The 15,358-nt window shown below is 41.7% G+C and overlaps 1 protein-coding gene across 5 annotated transcripts in view; it reads left to right on the forward strand.

Annotated features, from left to right (window-relative positions):
• LOC137375953 (cyclin-dependent kinase-like 2) overlaps positions 1 to 15,358 on the forward strand; it is a 197,917-nt gene that overhangs the window by 18,108 nt on the left and 164,451 nt on the right. For all 5 annotated transcript variants that reach the window (XR_010976103.1, XM_068043723.1, XM_068043724.1 and 2 more), the window contains exons 4-5: positions 1,218 to 1,396; positions 5,835 to 5,947. Coding sequence is in view for 4 of the 5 variants with exons in the window: in XM_068043723.1 (XP_067899824.1) it covers positions 1,218 to 1,396; positions 5,835 to 5,947 (292 nt within the window). In the remaining variant the exon portion in view is untranslated. The remainder of the gene's footprint in view (positions 1 to 1,217; positions 1,397 to 5,834; positions 5,948 to 15,358) is intronic.

Raw genomic sequence — 15,358 nt, forward strand, 5'->3', positions numbered from 1 at the left:
CTGGAACCAGCAACTGCAAGAGAATTAACAGTCAGAACCTAATACCCAAACCAGAAAAATGGTTCATTCATGCTTTTGGCTGTTAATACCATTTAAACTCAAATTATCTCAGAGTGCAAGGGAGAAACGGACAGAGGAAAACGGAATAATTGAAAGCAAATTGGGCCAAAATAAGTTAACGACTCAAGCAAAAATATTGTTTTGACAGTCATTGATCTTGCAAACTGAGCACAATACAGTGGAACATTTTAATAGTTGATATTTAGCCATCTTGTGGATTACCATGCAATGAATGAAACTGACTTCTGTGTACTGTTTCACACTGGTGCAAAACATTTAAAGAAAGACTTGCATTTATATAGTGCCTTTCATGACCTCAGGATATCCCAAAGTGCTTTACAGCCAATTAAGTATTTTTGAAGTACAGTCAGTCACTGTTGTGATGTAGGAAATGTGGAAGTCACTTTTTGCACAGCAAGCTCCCACAAATAACAATGTGATAATGAACAGATAATCTGTTTTTGTGTTATTGATTGAGGGATAAATATTGGCCAGAATACCAGGAATAACTCCCCTTGCTCTTCTTTGAAATAGTGCCATAGGATCTTTTATGTCCACTTGCGAGGGCAGGGGCGACCTCAGTTTAATGTTTCATCCAAAAGAAAGCACCTCTAACAGTGCAGCACTCCCTCAGTACCTAGATTTTTGTGTTCACATCTCTAGAATGGGACTTGAACCCACAACTTTCTAACTCATAGGCGAGAGTGCCACCAACTGAGCCACAACTGGCATTATCTATGTTTCCATGTGCCTCTAATTTCCCACAGGGTGAACATCCCAGCTCCTTTGAATTGCCTGTGCAAAGCAGTTAGTGGAACCTGTATATTTCCAATTGAGGGAGGGAGGGAATGTCAATGTGATTTACCAAGATTGGCTGTTCTACATGCTCTTCTAGTAGTTGGTTGCACAATAGGTGCAGAAGAGATATGAGAGTCAGATGACCATCTACACTGTCAAGTCCATTTGCCTCTTACTGTTCTGTGGCCCAATACATTAGTACTAAAGTGCCACAATATCCCTACTGAAGTATGTGCAGTTTGAATAATCTGTTGTGATTTGAAGTGGCTTTGTGCAATTCATTGAATTTGTTTGTCACTTACACAGACAAAATTGGTAAATTATTTTATTCTGTTTTTCCCTGCTTATTTCTCCTCCAGATAATTCATCGTGATATCAAACCTGAGAATGTTCTGGTCTCGGGGTCTGGTGTTGTTAAACTATGTGATTTTGGCTTTGCCCGTACATTGGCTGCACCAGGAGAGCCTTACACCGAATATGTGGCCACTCGGTGGTACAGGGCTCCAGAGTTAGTAGTCGGTGACACCAAATATGGAAAGTAGGTACATATTATAAAGAATGCTTTTCTTTTCTTTCTCTTAGTTCACACAAGTAGAAGAATGTGCAGCTATTCCCTCCAACAGTACTGTGCTATTGAGCCATATAGATCAGGAAGGACCCTTGTTGATCCCTGGTTTGTGCTGAGCTAACTGACTTGAGTCAGGTGCAACAACAGATCTCAATATCCACAGGCTAGAGAGAGGAAAAATCAACCAAAATCTCCAGTCTTGATTACTATCCTGTGCTCTGTGCTGCATGGGCACATTTATGGGACCTCGGGTGAGGAAAACTGGTTCAGGCTCACTGTGATGCCCTTGAGGTTGAATAGCCTGCTGATAGATATTGCCTAGGATCACACATGAAGAATCGTCATTTAGGAGAGAAGAAATAAAGGGCAAAAACCAGAGAACTTAGGAGAAAAAGAACCTTGTGACCTTCTTAAAGTTAGTTGACTTTAACTAAGCTGATGTTGCTGCTGTGAACTGGCCAGAAACTAAATGAGAGGGAATCAGACAGGGAGTCTTGAGAGAGGTGAGTGCAAGGTTGGATAGCAATGAGGCTTTCAAGGACCTTGGACAGAAAGGACAGATTAGATACAGAGCGGTAGATTGAGAAGATAGAGTAGTTGAAAGCAGGATTTTTCAAAGTGAAAATGATTTTGAAAGTGGTGGGAGCAATGCTTGATGATAAGAAGATTGCAATGTTGGCAAACATGGAACTGAGAAGGAGAGCCTAGACATTTAGGACTGGGGTTAGAACATAATAAGGCATCAGACGGGGTGAGATTTATAGGGGAAATTAATCTTGGAAGATGGGAAAGAAACTGCACAGGGTTGAGGGAATTTGGGTTTTGGGGGCTAGAAACAAAGTGCATTATATATTTAAAGTGTGCATGGAAGGACTGGCAGTTTATGGTTGGAGAAAGCAATTAGTGGCAGAGAAGGGGATACAAGAATTTGGTCACAGAGAGGGAAAGGTGGTTCTAAATGAGATGATTGTCAGGCTGGTCATACACCTCATGCACTGACCTACAGACAGGTCCATGGAGTTTTCTATTGAAGGAGAGCATGGTGAGGATAGGAGACCATTTGATATTTAGTGGAGAATGAGATTAGGCGGGGAAAGAGGGCAAAGAAATTGGAGAATATGAGCAAGATGAGTTCACTCTGCAAGTTGTCACTGATGAGGAGATGCTGAGGACAAAGTTTGGGTGAGGTTGGGAAGGAGATTTTGATCTCAGGTGTGGGAAGAAGGATGTAGTGTTGGGTTGCTAGTAGATAATGAGACTTTTGAAGGACAGAGCAATGTTGGTCAAGAGTGAGGCAATCAAATGTGGAGAAGGGTAGCCAAGGCAAGACGTGGAAGTGATGTCATGCTGCCTTAATGAGTTGTGGGTGTTATTTCATTGCTGATCACTTAACAGTTGCGGTGAAGTCTCAGTGCACTAACATAACATTCTGCACCAACAAGTGGTTTCCCCTGACTTTGTTGGAGCCTCCTCTGAACTATGAGTTGATAGACTGCTACCCAGAACAGTGGAGCTTTTCTCTTTTCATTTGGGGTAGGTATTAACTGACAGTAGCTATGTTAACTGGGTAGTTGTTAAATATCTGTGTATGCTATTAGTATGTTTATGCTGTTTTGGGGCAAAGCTGTGTGGGAGATGGAACATTTTCAGCTTTTTGTGCCCAGGACCAGCATCTTATGCTTACAGGCCAGGCATAACATAGGTTTTATGCAGAGTTGTTTTTTGTTGCAGCAATTTATTAAATATCAGAACTGAGGACTCTATGTACACTCTTGATGCTGTGACACTTCAAAATTAAGTGAACATTTGAGACCAGGTGCTGTCTAGCAGCAATAAAGACACATAAAAATGTATTTCATAAACTACAAGTTATGGAAAAGATTAAGGAATGAACCTTATTAATTAGCTAGATGCATTCTATATAATAGTCTCAAGAATAATGATGCTTTCAAGCAAATAGCCTTGTAGAGAACTAAATTATTGTTAATTATTCATTTTATCTCCTTTTTTAAAATGTATTTTGTGCGGTTTTAGCTAATTGTATGCATTGTATGCAATGCTATACTAACTGAAAAGATGTTCAGAAAGCATCTACAGGGTCACAATTAAACTGCTAACTATGCAAAATAGTCTCAAGCCTGCAAGAGTTGACTAATGATGCTGTGTGGGGCAGATGACTTCAGTGATTTTTGTTCTGATTGGTTAAAGCCAAAGTGTAGGCATTAGCTCATATCCATAATTCTACTTTTTGCATTAGAAAATGATGGGTGTAGTGAATTAATTATTTGCAGGAGTGCTCTTTACTTTCTTACTCATATGGCTTATCACAAACTGAGAGATGAATATGCACTAACTCTAGGAACTGGGCAGTAATTTTACATAATTGCAATGATGAAATCTTAACTGGAAGCAAGAGTACACAAAATATGCAGGGAATTTAATTAAGTAGTGCCTGCTTTATGCTGCACTATAACAAATCAAAATGCAATAAAGTATTAAAATTTTTGTTAGGCACGGATGTTAAGGGTTATGGAACCAAGGCAGGTAGATGGAGTCGAGATACAGATCACCCAGATCTAACTGCATGGCACAACAGACATGAGGACCTGAATGGACCACTTCTGTTCCTGTGTTGTTATTCCTGAACTTTAGTAGCAATACTCAACTTCTATACTAAGTTCATAAAGAGAGAGTTTGATACTTCAGGACCTGTAAATGCACCTAATGGCTTTCCTTTTAGGGTCCCGAATTTGAATATCTGTATTTAACTGGAAAAAATTTAATTCTTGATACGCTGAATGTTAACAAGTGTAGTAAATTTCAGAATCCCTGTTAATAACAGTCATCTGTCAATATTGATATAAAGTGCTGACAATTGGGCATTTACTAACAAACTTGAAAAGAAACTAGATGGCACATTTACAAGACTATTTACAAAAGCCTTACAGCTGGGAAGACCACATTCCCAATATGGAGACTAGAGGGCAGAGAATAATTGGATTAGGGAGTGCAGACATCATTCAATCTAAAGCCTGGCTCAGGTATAAAATTAAAACCCGACCCGGGCCTGACACGACCACAGCCAGCCTGAACCTGACCCGGGCCCGAGTCCTTTAATATTTTTTTCGCGCCTGACCCGACCCGACCCGACCCGACACGAATATCCTTCATCTGTTCCGGCAGCATGCTATTCCTGCAGCTGGACTTGTGGGGAATCATGGGTGAGCCTGATCCCGTGACTTCCCAGAAGCAGCACTGTGCAGCCTGACCTGACCCGAGCCCGAATGCTGGACTCGGAATTTCGACCTGACCTCACCCGAACCCGAACATGTATTCGGGTTTGGGTCGGATAGCCAGACTTTAATTCAATCCCCATTTTAAGATCATCATTCTATCCTTATTTTTGTATTGGACCTTGATTTGATTTTATAAATTATAGGTAAATAGCAAAACAAATGAGAGTTTGGGAAGTAGAGAAGGTAAAGTTGGAGCCTAGAAATTTTTCAGTAGTTCATCATGAGGAACTGGGAGCCATGAAACAAATAAATTCTTATGTTCTTATGGTGATGCAACGTCTCACTACTGGCAAGAGGTTGTAATTATTGCTGGACAGGTATGCATAGCTGTTTCCCATTATAACTATGGATGTGTGAACTTATAACAGAAACAGCTGATACAAAACTGTGACAAAAGCATGATAACAGGAAGTAGACAGGAAATACACATAGTTGTAAGATTTTTAATCTGTTACAGATTTATACACAAGATTACCCTCTTTCCTTGAAAACCATACCTTTTAATTGCTTCTTAACAAATTAAAGTACTATTAACTAAGGGTCATTGCATTAAAGTATATTACAAATGTTTGCTTAGAATTTTAGAAAAGTGGAATAAGTTATTGACTGCTCCATTAATTTTAGTTTAGTTTAGTTTAGAGATACAGCACTGAAACAGGCCCTTCGGCCCACCGAGTCTGTGCTGACCATCAACCACCCATTTATACTAATCCTACACTAATCCCATATTCCTACCACATCCCCACCTGTCCCTATATTTCCCTACCACCTACCTATACTAGGGGCAATTTATAATGGCCAATTTACCTACCAACCTGCAAGTCTTTTGGCTGTGGGAGGAAACCGGAGCACCCGGAGAAAACCCACACAGACACTGGGAGAACTTGCAAACTCCACACAGGCAGTAACCAGAATTGAACCCGGGTCGCTGGAGCTGTGAGGCTGCGGTGCTAACCACTGCGCCACTGTGCTGCCCCCAATATAAAATTACCACCTCAATACAGTATGCACATGTGCTAGCTCAAACACACAGAACACTTAAACTCTTTAGTCTTTCAGTTCAAGGATGGTTTCTAAGAGATAACTGATTCCAATAAATTTTTCTTTACAAGACCTGTGGACATTTGGGCATTTGGATGCATGAGTATTGAAATGGCAACTGGAAATCCTTACCTGCCTGGAAACTCTGACTTAGATCAGATCCACAAGATAGTGACACAAGTGGGTGAGTACAAATCAAAAGGCTTAATTATTATTTAAGGTTTATTATGCACTATATTGTTAGTGTGCTATTAGTATAGAATGAGGAAAATAGACTCTGGGTCAAAGCAACAGGAGTTTATTTACAGGGATCTTCCTGCTAGGGTTTCTACATGAACACTGAGTAGCACAAAGTAAAAACTCATAACATCACATCCTGTGATGATGCTTAAGGTCTATATACACAATCTACCCAGCAACAGTATATGTACATTATACTACATCTCCCCCAAAGCCTGACTTTATTCATCAGGTCTATAACGCCGTGGCGTTCTCATTACTCTGCCATAGTGTGTTCTTTTGGTTGTTTGGGGTATTGAGTCTTTCAGTTCTTTTTCCTCACTTTCCTGTGTGTGAGTGGACCTATCAGATGACTCATGTTGTTTGTCTTCACTGTCATCTGGGTTATCTGTTGTTAGTTGTGTCACTGGTTCATCAGCTTTCTCTGGTAGCTGATCCTCCTGATCATTCATCAACTCTTTATTCATATCCTCCTGTACCAAAGATCTTCTATTTCTCCTTATCCATCCTTCGTCTGTCTGGACTAGGTATGACCAGGGATATGGAGATTTTTCCATCACTTCCCCATATTGACCCTGGTCTTTAATCCAAACCAAATCTCCAGGTCGTAGTTCTGTTTGGTTCTTTGCTCTGTAACACTTATCATGATTCTCCATCTTAGATGACCTTTTTTTCTCTCCTTTCTCCCTCACCCTTTCCCAGTCCTTAGCACCAACTCGTGGCTGAAGGGTTCTTGGGAGTGTGGGTAGTTGTGTCCTCAGCCTCCTAACCATTAGCAAATCACCTGGAGCCAGCCCATTCTGGATTGGTCTTGATCAGTAATTTAACAGCGCTAGCTGAAAATCCTTGTTCTTTTTCAACAGCATTTTCATGGTTCGAAACGCTGTTTCTGCTTCTCCATTGCCCTGGGGGTACCTCAGTGAACTCATAACATGAGCAAACCCTTACATTTCTGCTAACTGCTGGAAGGCCTCAATTCACCAATTGTGGACCATTATCAGAGATCACTAGGTCTGGAATGCCATCTGTGGCGAAAATCTCTTTCAGTGACTTTATTACGGCTTTAGAACTTTGGCTATGTATTGGTTTGACTTCAACCCATCTAGAGTAATAATCCATGACAATGAGGAAAATCTTCCCTCTATTTTCAAAGAGGTCCATTCTTGGGTGCTCCCATGGCCTGGACAGAAACAAGAACAACATCAGTGGCTCTCTGGAGTCTTGTCTGGTAGTAGCACATGTAATGCAATTGGAGATCATGTCTTTAATCTCCTTGGAAACACCCGGTCACCATATTGAGTTCCTAACTCTTGCTCGACATTTGGTGATTCCTAATTCCCTTGGTGTAGTTTCCCTAAGATGTCGAATCTTGAAGCTCTTTCATCGTAGACTAGTAAGTCGTCGACAATAGTAAGATGGCTTTGTTGCTCATGATACTTTCTCAGGATTGGGTTATTCAGCATATATTCTGGCTAACCTTCTTGGCAGAACTGTCTTACTTTTTCGCAGACTTGGTCCTATTTCTGTAGGTTTCTAATTTGGCATAAAATTTGAGCAGTTCCCAGAAAATCTTCTGTTATGGCAAAAGCAAAGACTTCTACTTCCTTCAAGAATGAGACATCTCCCAGTTCGGGTACATCACTTGATGCTCTCGATAATGTGTCAACTATCACATGATGTTTCCCTGGGACATATTCAGTTGTAGTGTCATAGCTCATGAGTCATAGTTGAACTCTCTACCCTTGGGGGTAATTCTGTTAACTCCTTGGAACTAAGCAACGTTACTAGTGGCTTGTGGTCAGTTTCAATCTTGACCTTGAGGCCCAGTATGTAGTCCGAAAATTTTTTGCTCGCCTATGCTGCTGCTAATGCTTCCTTTTCAATCACTGCGTACCTTCGTTCTGTCTCTGACAGCGAATGAGAGACAAAATACACCGGCCTGTGTCATCCAACTTGAGAAGGTTACTTTCAGATCAGGAAAAATGTAATCGTGGAATGAGCTAGGTTCAGCAGACACACACAGAAAGTCAGTGGAAGAATCGATTCATTTATCATGATGTGCATAAAATAGCAGAGGATTTTGACTATGGGAGTTTGCGAAAGGAACTGATTTGGGACAAAATAACGGTCAGGGTTATAGACCTTTCTTTTAAATAGTGAACAATGCTCCAAAATGCCTACCGAAGGAAAAAGACTTGGCCTTTGTCTATTACAGCTGTCTGACAGAGGCAAAGGAAACTCTTCAAAGCTAAGAGGTGTCAATTACACCCATCCTACACCCCTGCTGAAATTTTCCCGAATTGAATGGGTTCTTCTGAAACAAAGAAGATGTCAAATGCGATCACCATGAGGGAGAGACCAAAGCGTCTCCCTACCTGGAGGCGAGATGTAACATAACTTTACGTTAAAAAGCAGCCTAGAGAAAGAGAGCGAGAGAGACATCCAGAAAGTAGCATCCAAGAAGCTTGTTTCCAGCAACCCAGAAGGAACCCGCCCTGCTGTAGAATTCTACATCTACGCCTATACATCAGTGAATTATAAGTGATCCACTGTCTTCAACTGAACTTTCAACTAGGAGAAAAATTTACAAACACCATAGGCCTGCAACCAATCAGAACTTGACATCTAAGAGAATTCACCAAGTTTACCATAACTTCCCACAAAACCTACCCCCCCCCACCCCCACCCCCCGCTTATAATTACTTACCCCTTTTTTCCTCTCTATCTGTCTCTTCTTGTTTGTGCGTGTGTACACATGTGAGCGAATGTGTGAGTGGATGCGGTTCCGATAATTTTGGGATAAAGCATATTGATCAATAAACAGTTGATTTTCTGTTTTAAACCTACAAGAAAAACACATAAAACACAAAGCGGTTAAGCCCTATTAATAAAGCACACTTGCTGTTGTCAGGTGGGTAGTGAGCAGTGGGAACCACCCAAACCTCACCATGTGGCTGTGACACACTGCTTAAGAGTTCTTTTTGCTCTTCAATTTCAAGCACCTCTTCAATTTCTTATGGTCTGTATAGGGAATTTCAAGCATACGTCTTCGCATCCACATTTCAAAGGCCTCTATTTTCTGCCACAGATCTTTACTTATTGTCTAGGTTTCTGAGGCATACTGGAAAGTGGATAGAATGTAGCATATGTTATGAGTCTTTTCCTTGTTAAAAGCTTGAACTTTCATGTTGTTAACACATCCTTCATCTTCACAAAATGACTGCTAGCTATCTCTAGTCTTCTGGCATTGCATCTACCATTTTCTGTTATCATTTGCCCTAAACAGACAAACTTATCTACTTGCTCCAGTGTGACACCATCCACTTCAATCTTCACTCTACTTTCTTCAAATGTATTCCTTCTAACTACCATTATTTTTGTCTTTTTGGTATTCGTACTCAATCCATATTCTAAACTTCTAGATTTTACTTGATCTATGATATTTTGTAGGGCCTCTTCTGATTCTGCAAGTAGCGCTGTGTCGTCAGCGTACCACAAGTTTGTTAGGTTCTTACCTCCAATATTTACACCTGGAGGTACATCTAATTCCCTGAATATTTGTTATGTGTATAGATTGAATAATGTTGACAACAGTACACAGCCTTGTCATACTCCTGTCTTCACTTGAAACATATCTGATCGTCTATCTTCAAGCTTGATGCTCGCTATTTGGTCCCAATAGAGGCTCTGGATAAATCTCACATCTTTACTGTCAAAGTGACATTTCAGCAACACATCTATTAGTTTTTGGTGATAAACACAATTGAATGCTTTTTCATAATGTATAAGGCATATGTAAATATTATTTTTCTTGTTAACCTAAGAACAATCTTCAATAAATATCTAGAAATAAACAAGAATATTTACATATGCTTTATAGATTATGAAAAAGCATTTGATCGTGTTTATCACCAAAAGCTAATAAATGTGTCACTGATTGGAATATAAGAGTAAAGAAATCTTACTACATTTATACAGGGCATTGATGAGGCCACGTCTGGAGTACTGCGGGCAGTTGTGATCTCCTTACCTAAGGAAGGACATATTTGCTGTAGAGGAAGTACAATGAATATTCACTAGACTGGTTCTTGGGATGAAGGGATTGTCCTCTGAGGAGAGATTGAGTAGACTAGGCCTATATTCCCTGGAGTTTAGAAGAATGAGAGGTGATTTAATTGAAACATATATAAAATTCTTACAGGTCTTGACCGGGTAAATGCTGAAAAAATATTTTCCCTGGTTGGGGTATCTAGAACATGGGGTCACAGTCTTAGAGTTAGGGGTTGGCCATTCAGGACTGGGCTGAGGAGAAATTTCTTCACTCAAAATGAAGTGAATCTTTGGAATTCTCTACCCCAGAGAGCTGTGGATGCTCAGTCATTTGAGTATGTTCAAGACAGAGGTCGATTAGATTTTTAGGTCTTAAGGGAATTAAGGGATATGGGAATAGTGCTGGAAGGTGGAGTTGAGGTAGAAGGTCAGCCATGATCTTGTTGAATGGCAGAGCAGGCTCGAAGGGTCGAATGAACTACTTGTGCTACTGTTTTTTTATGTTCTTGTGTCAATGTAATTATATTAAAGGTGGATAGACCCAGTTACTTGCGTATAATCCTAAATGCTCTGCTGGGAGATATCCGTATGCACGCATGCATCTCCCCCTTGTATTCCTTTTTTTTTTCTCCTTTTCCCACCGTTTTTACTGTTCCTCTTCCAGAGTCTGTGACTCAAGTTGAGGTATAGTTCCATAGGTGGCAGGAATTCTCCAGTACCTTGTAAAAGTTCAGTATTGATGTTGAGCCTAGAAAGTGAGTGTCAGCAAACTGTTCAACTGTAGATGCATCACAGATTACACTGATCCTGTCTTTATCTAAGACATAAACATGCGTACACACACTCACCCAATCGCATATATGCAGAATTCTGGCTGTTTTTTTTGTTACCAAGGAACTGAAATTAACAATTGAGCCCAACCTCCACACTAGCTGAAATCTAACTCAATGCTGAGAAGAGATTTTGTACCTTTTGTGCTCTGTATGGTTCAGTAACACACCGTGTGGTGCTTATGCTCAGTACACCATTGGAGAGCTATGTTCTTGTGTTTTATTCTTCAAAGTTAGGAGGTAGTCGTTCAGCAGTCATTTGTACAAAATGAACTATGATATCATTAGTGTGCTTCAACCACGCACACTCTGGAACACATTGAGCCATATTATTGTTTATAATAGTTGGGGACATACCTATTGAATTTTGGGAATGACAAATTTGGCGTTTTATCTTCTAACTGAATATTTCATTAATGATATATCTTAATTTTGACACGCCAGGTGAACAGTCAATTGCATTAAGTACAAATGTTTGTGCAGTACTTTTGTTTGTAGATGTGAATGCATGAATATTGCATAAATAACAATATATATTTATGTTCTAATATTTACATATGTGACCAAGTACCTCAGATTATATAAAGCCAGTGCAGTAAACTTAGGTTACAGACTAGCAAGATAACAAAGTTGCTGGAAGTCTTGAGGCTGCAATCATTGTAAACCTCAGTTGGCAGTTTCACTATAAAGTTTACTCTTTATTGTAGAATTGCTCTTTTTTGAAACTCCTGAATACAGCCAGTCTGATGTGTCCATAAATCATGTTTTTTATATGAGTATGAGCCAATCATAAACCATTCCTTCTTTAAAAAATGGAAAAGAAATTCCATTTGCAAACCATAAGAACAATCAGATCGATCAACAAAATATTTTAAAATTCTTTTAAACCGAAATGAGAGTTGCTCACCCTCACCCAGTTAGGAGCTCTGCACCTTTCTAAAAATCGGATTTGTAACGTTATAAACTCATGAAAATAAATCAGAAAAATTACTCATCAGATCTTACAATCCCTCTAAGCATCTTAACTCTTATGGTCCTTCTTTCACCGGAGGGCATTTGGTTTCCTCTACTTTATTCCCGGAGCTTGGACATTTCAGCTGGACTTTGGATCCCAATATTTTTCAGGCCTGGATGCATATGTTCGCATCACCTAAAGAGTTTGCAAATATGATAATTTGTAAACTTCTATTATTTGCCTGACCAAAGAGTAAGCTCGTGAGTTATATATGCAGTCTGAGCAGACTTGAGTATTTTAGTGCTTCACCGAGGGCTGTGGCATGTGGCACAATTGTACTAAAATGTAAATATAACTGGAGGTCCAGCCTTAATCCAAATGGTTCCCTTATTGTTATTTCCCCTTACTACCAAGAGGAGATAGGTTCTCGCTATCTACTGTATTGAATCCCTTTATCATTTTAAACACCTCAATTAGATCACCACCAGGCGAGTCGAAGAGACTTAGCAGTTGGCAGGAAAAAAGACAGAAGCGCAACGGGAGAGCCAACTGTGTAACAGCCCCGACAAACAAATTTTTCTGCAGCACCTGTGGAAGAGCCTGTCATTCTAGAATTGGCCTTTATAGCCACTCCAGGCGCTGCTCCACACACTACTGACCACCTCCAGGCGCTTACCCATTGTGTCTTGAGATAAGGAGGCCAAAGAAAGTCTTCACAGTATTCTAAATGAGGTCTTACCAAGGCTCCATACAACTGAAGTAATATTCGTCATTTTTGAATTTCAACCCCCTTGAGATAAAGGCTAACTTTCCATTAGCCTTTTTGATTTTTTTTTGTACCTGTGCACTAGCTTTTTACAATTGATGTACACGGATACCTAAAATCCTTTGTTCTGCAGGGCTCCTAGTCTCTCACCGTTAAACTACTGAACTGCTCTATAATCGTAGAATTACACAGCATATAAGGAGGCCATTCTGTCCTTCATGCCTGTGCTGGAGCTTTGAGAGAGCTATCCAATTAGTCCCACTCCCCTGCTCTTTCCCATAGGCCTGCATGAGCCTATGACACAAAACTGCCCTTAATTCAGTACGCACAGACAGGCTGAGGATATTGGGGCTTGATTGTGCAGTCCTGGCGGTGGGCGTACAAAAATGGTGGGCGGCACACCGCCGCGATCTTGAGCCCGGCAGCTTATTATCATATGCAGGGTGGCCGTCGTGCTCCCACATGCCCCCTCCCCCCCCCAATCATGTGGCGTAGGCGGCCTTGGTGACGCCATGAATGGCATCAACTGCTTCTGTGCAGGCGCTGGCACCATTTTTAAAGGGCTGCCAACCTGCGAAGAAACTGCAGAGTTGCCCCCACCCCCACCCTACCAACTACACCAAAAATATATATTTGCCCCGTGTCTCTCCCCCCCCCGCCCCACAACTACCAATGCAGAGTTGACCCCTTCTCCCCCCATCTGCACTGTGCAGAGTTCATCCCTTCATTGCCCCACAACTGCACAAGGTGTAGAGTTCATCCCTTCCCCCACCCACCTCCCCCCCCATTACACTAAATATGCAGAGATCCCCCCCTTTCCCACCTTGGTGGCGCAGCTTTCCATGGACTGGAACGTGAAGGCATGTGAGTGCTACCCATCATGCTGAAGATCCAGACCTGCAGGTAAGATTGCTGCAGATTAGATTTTAATTAATGCAAAAAGATAATTTAAATATGTAAAGTCAGGTCCCGTCGCTGAGCGACGGAGGGCCCGCTACGGAGCTTCCCCTTCGGCGGGAAGATCGAGCACGGCAATCCCAGTGTTGGGTTCCATGGCAGCTGCTGCCACTTCGATCTTCCAGCTCTGGTTGTTCCCATATGGGTCTGATGTAGACATTCCAAGATATCCGATCTAAGTGAACTGGGAATGACCAGTCTGTCATTATAAACTAGCAAATCGTCGATGATTGTCAAGTATTTGCTATATCAAACTGAACCCAGGCCGTTCCTCATCCTCGCAGGGTTCTGTGACTGGAGATGAGAACTACCGCACTGTCAGACCGGTTTTTAAAAAAGATCACAAGTCAGTTTCACAGCTGACAGATCCTGATGGGAACAGCAGTTTCTGAACTTCAGACAGACTTGGGGTTTTTTAAAAGACCGTGGAAAACCCAAAATCTGTCTGAAGTTCAGAAACTGCTGTTCCCATCAGGATCTGTCAGCTGTGAAACTGACTTGCGATTTAAAAAAATTACTGATCAAGCATCTGCTGAGCGTTCCCGCTCTCTGCAACTGTCAGAGAGAGGTGGGGGGTTACAGAGAGAGAGGGGGCGGGGGGGTTACAGAGAGAGAGAGAGCGGGGGTTACAGAGAAAGAGGGGTACAGAGAGAGGGGGGCTCCAGAGAGAGAGGGGGGGGGGGCTCCAGAGAGAGAGGGGCGTACAGAGAGAGGTGGGGTACAGGGAGAGAGGGGAGAGGTTACAGGGAGAGAGGGGGTGTACAGAGAGAGAGGGGGGAATTACAGAGAGAGGGGGGGGATTACAGAGAGGGGGGGTTATAGAGAGAGGGGGGGGTTACAGAGAGAAGGGGGTACAGAGAGAGAGGGAGGGGGGACAGAGAGAGAGAGAGGGGGAGTACAGAGAGAGAGGGGGTACAGAGAGAGAGGGGGAGTACAGAGAGAGAGAGGAGTATAGAGAGAAGGGGTTACAGAGAGAGAGAGAGGAGGGGAGACAGAGAGCGAGAGAGGGGGACAGAGAGAGAGAGAGAGGGGGGGACAGAGAGAGGGAGGGAGGGACAGAAAGGAAGGGGGAGAGAGAGAGGGAGGCGCAGAGAGGGAGAGAGAGGGGGACAGAGAGGAAAAGGGGCAGAGTGAGAGGGAAAGGGGGACAGAGAGGGAGGGACAGAGACACACATACATACTGAGTGCGGGGAGAGGGGGGAGAGAGATCAAGGTCTCTCCTGACAGATGGACATCTATCCAGAGTACTCTGAATTGCTACATCAATTGTGCGGGCACAGATTGGCTACTTATGCAAGCAAAATCAATGCCAGGTATGTCACTAAATCAGTTTTCAATATAGTGACAAGAAAGTAAGCCAATGAATTAGTCTTCTCAATTAAAGCTTCGTTACAAAGTTGCACATTTGTTGTTGTTTTTATTAGTAAGATACATTTTTAATGCCTTTATCTTTCGAAATTTGGTCACCGGCCCTTTGGGCCGAACAAAAATCGTAATGCGGCCCTCTGCCCGAAAAGGTTGGACAACCCTGAATTAAAGTATTCTAAACAACAAACATATATACATCAAGTTATTTCTTAGTGTTCAATTTGTCTGCTTTCTCTAAGTACAGAAATAGTCTTTCAGATAGGAAGGTCTCTTAGGTCTGTGATTAGATTTACGAATTTGAGGTTGTGGATCTGTTTGATCAGCTTGATGAGGTGGATTATTAACATCACTCATAGGAAAAGGAAATGTATTCTTATAACCACTATCCTCAAAATATCCTGGTCTGCTCCCTATCAAATGTCTTGCATT

The sequence above is a fragment of the Heterodontus francisci genome, chromosome 12, assembly GCF_036365525.1.
Source record: "Heterodontus francisci isolate sHetFra1 chromosome 12, sHetFra1.hap1, whole genome shotgun sequence".
Lineage (NCBI taxonomy): Eukaryota > Metazoa > Chordata > Chondrichthyes > Heterodontiformes > Heterodontidae > Heterodontus > Heterodontus francisci.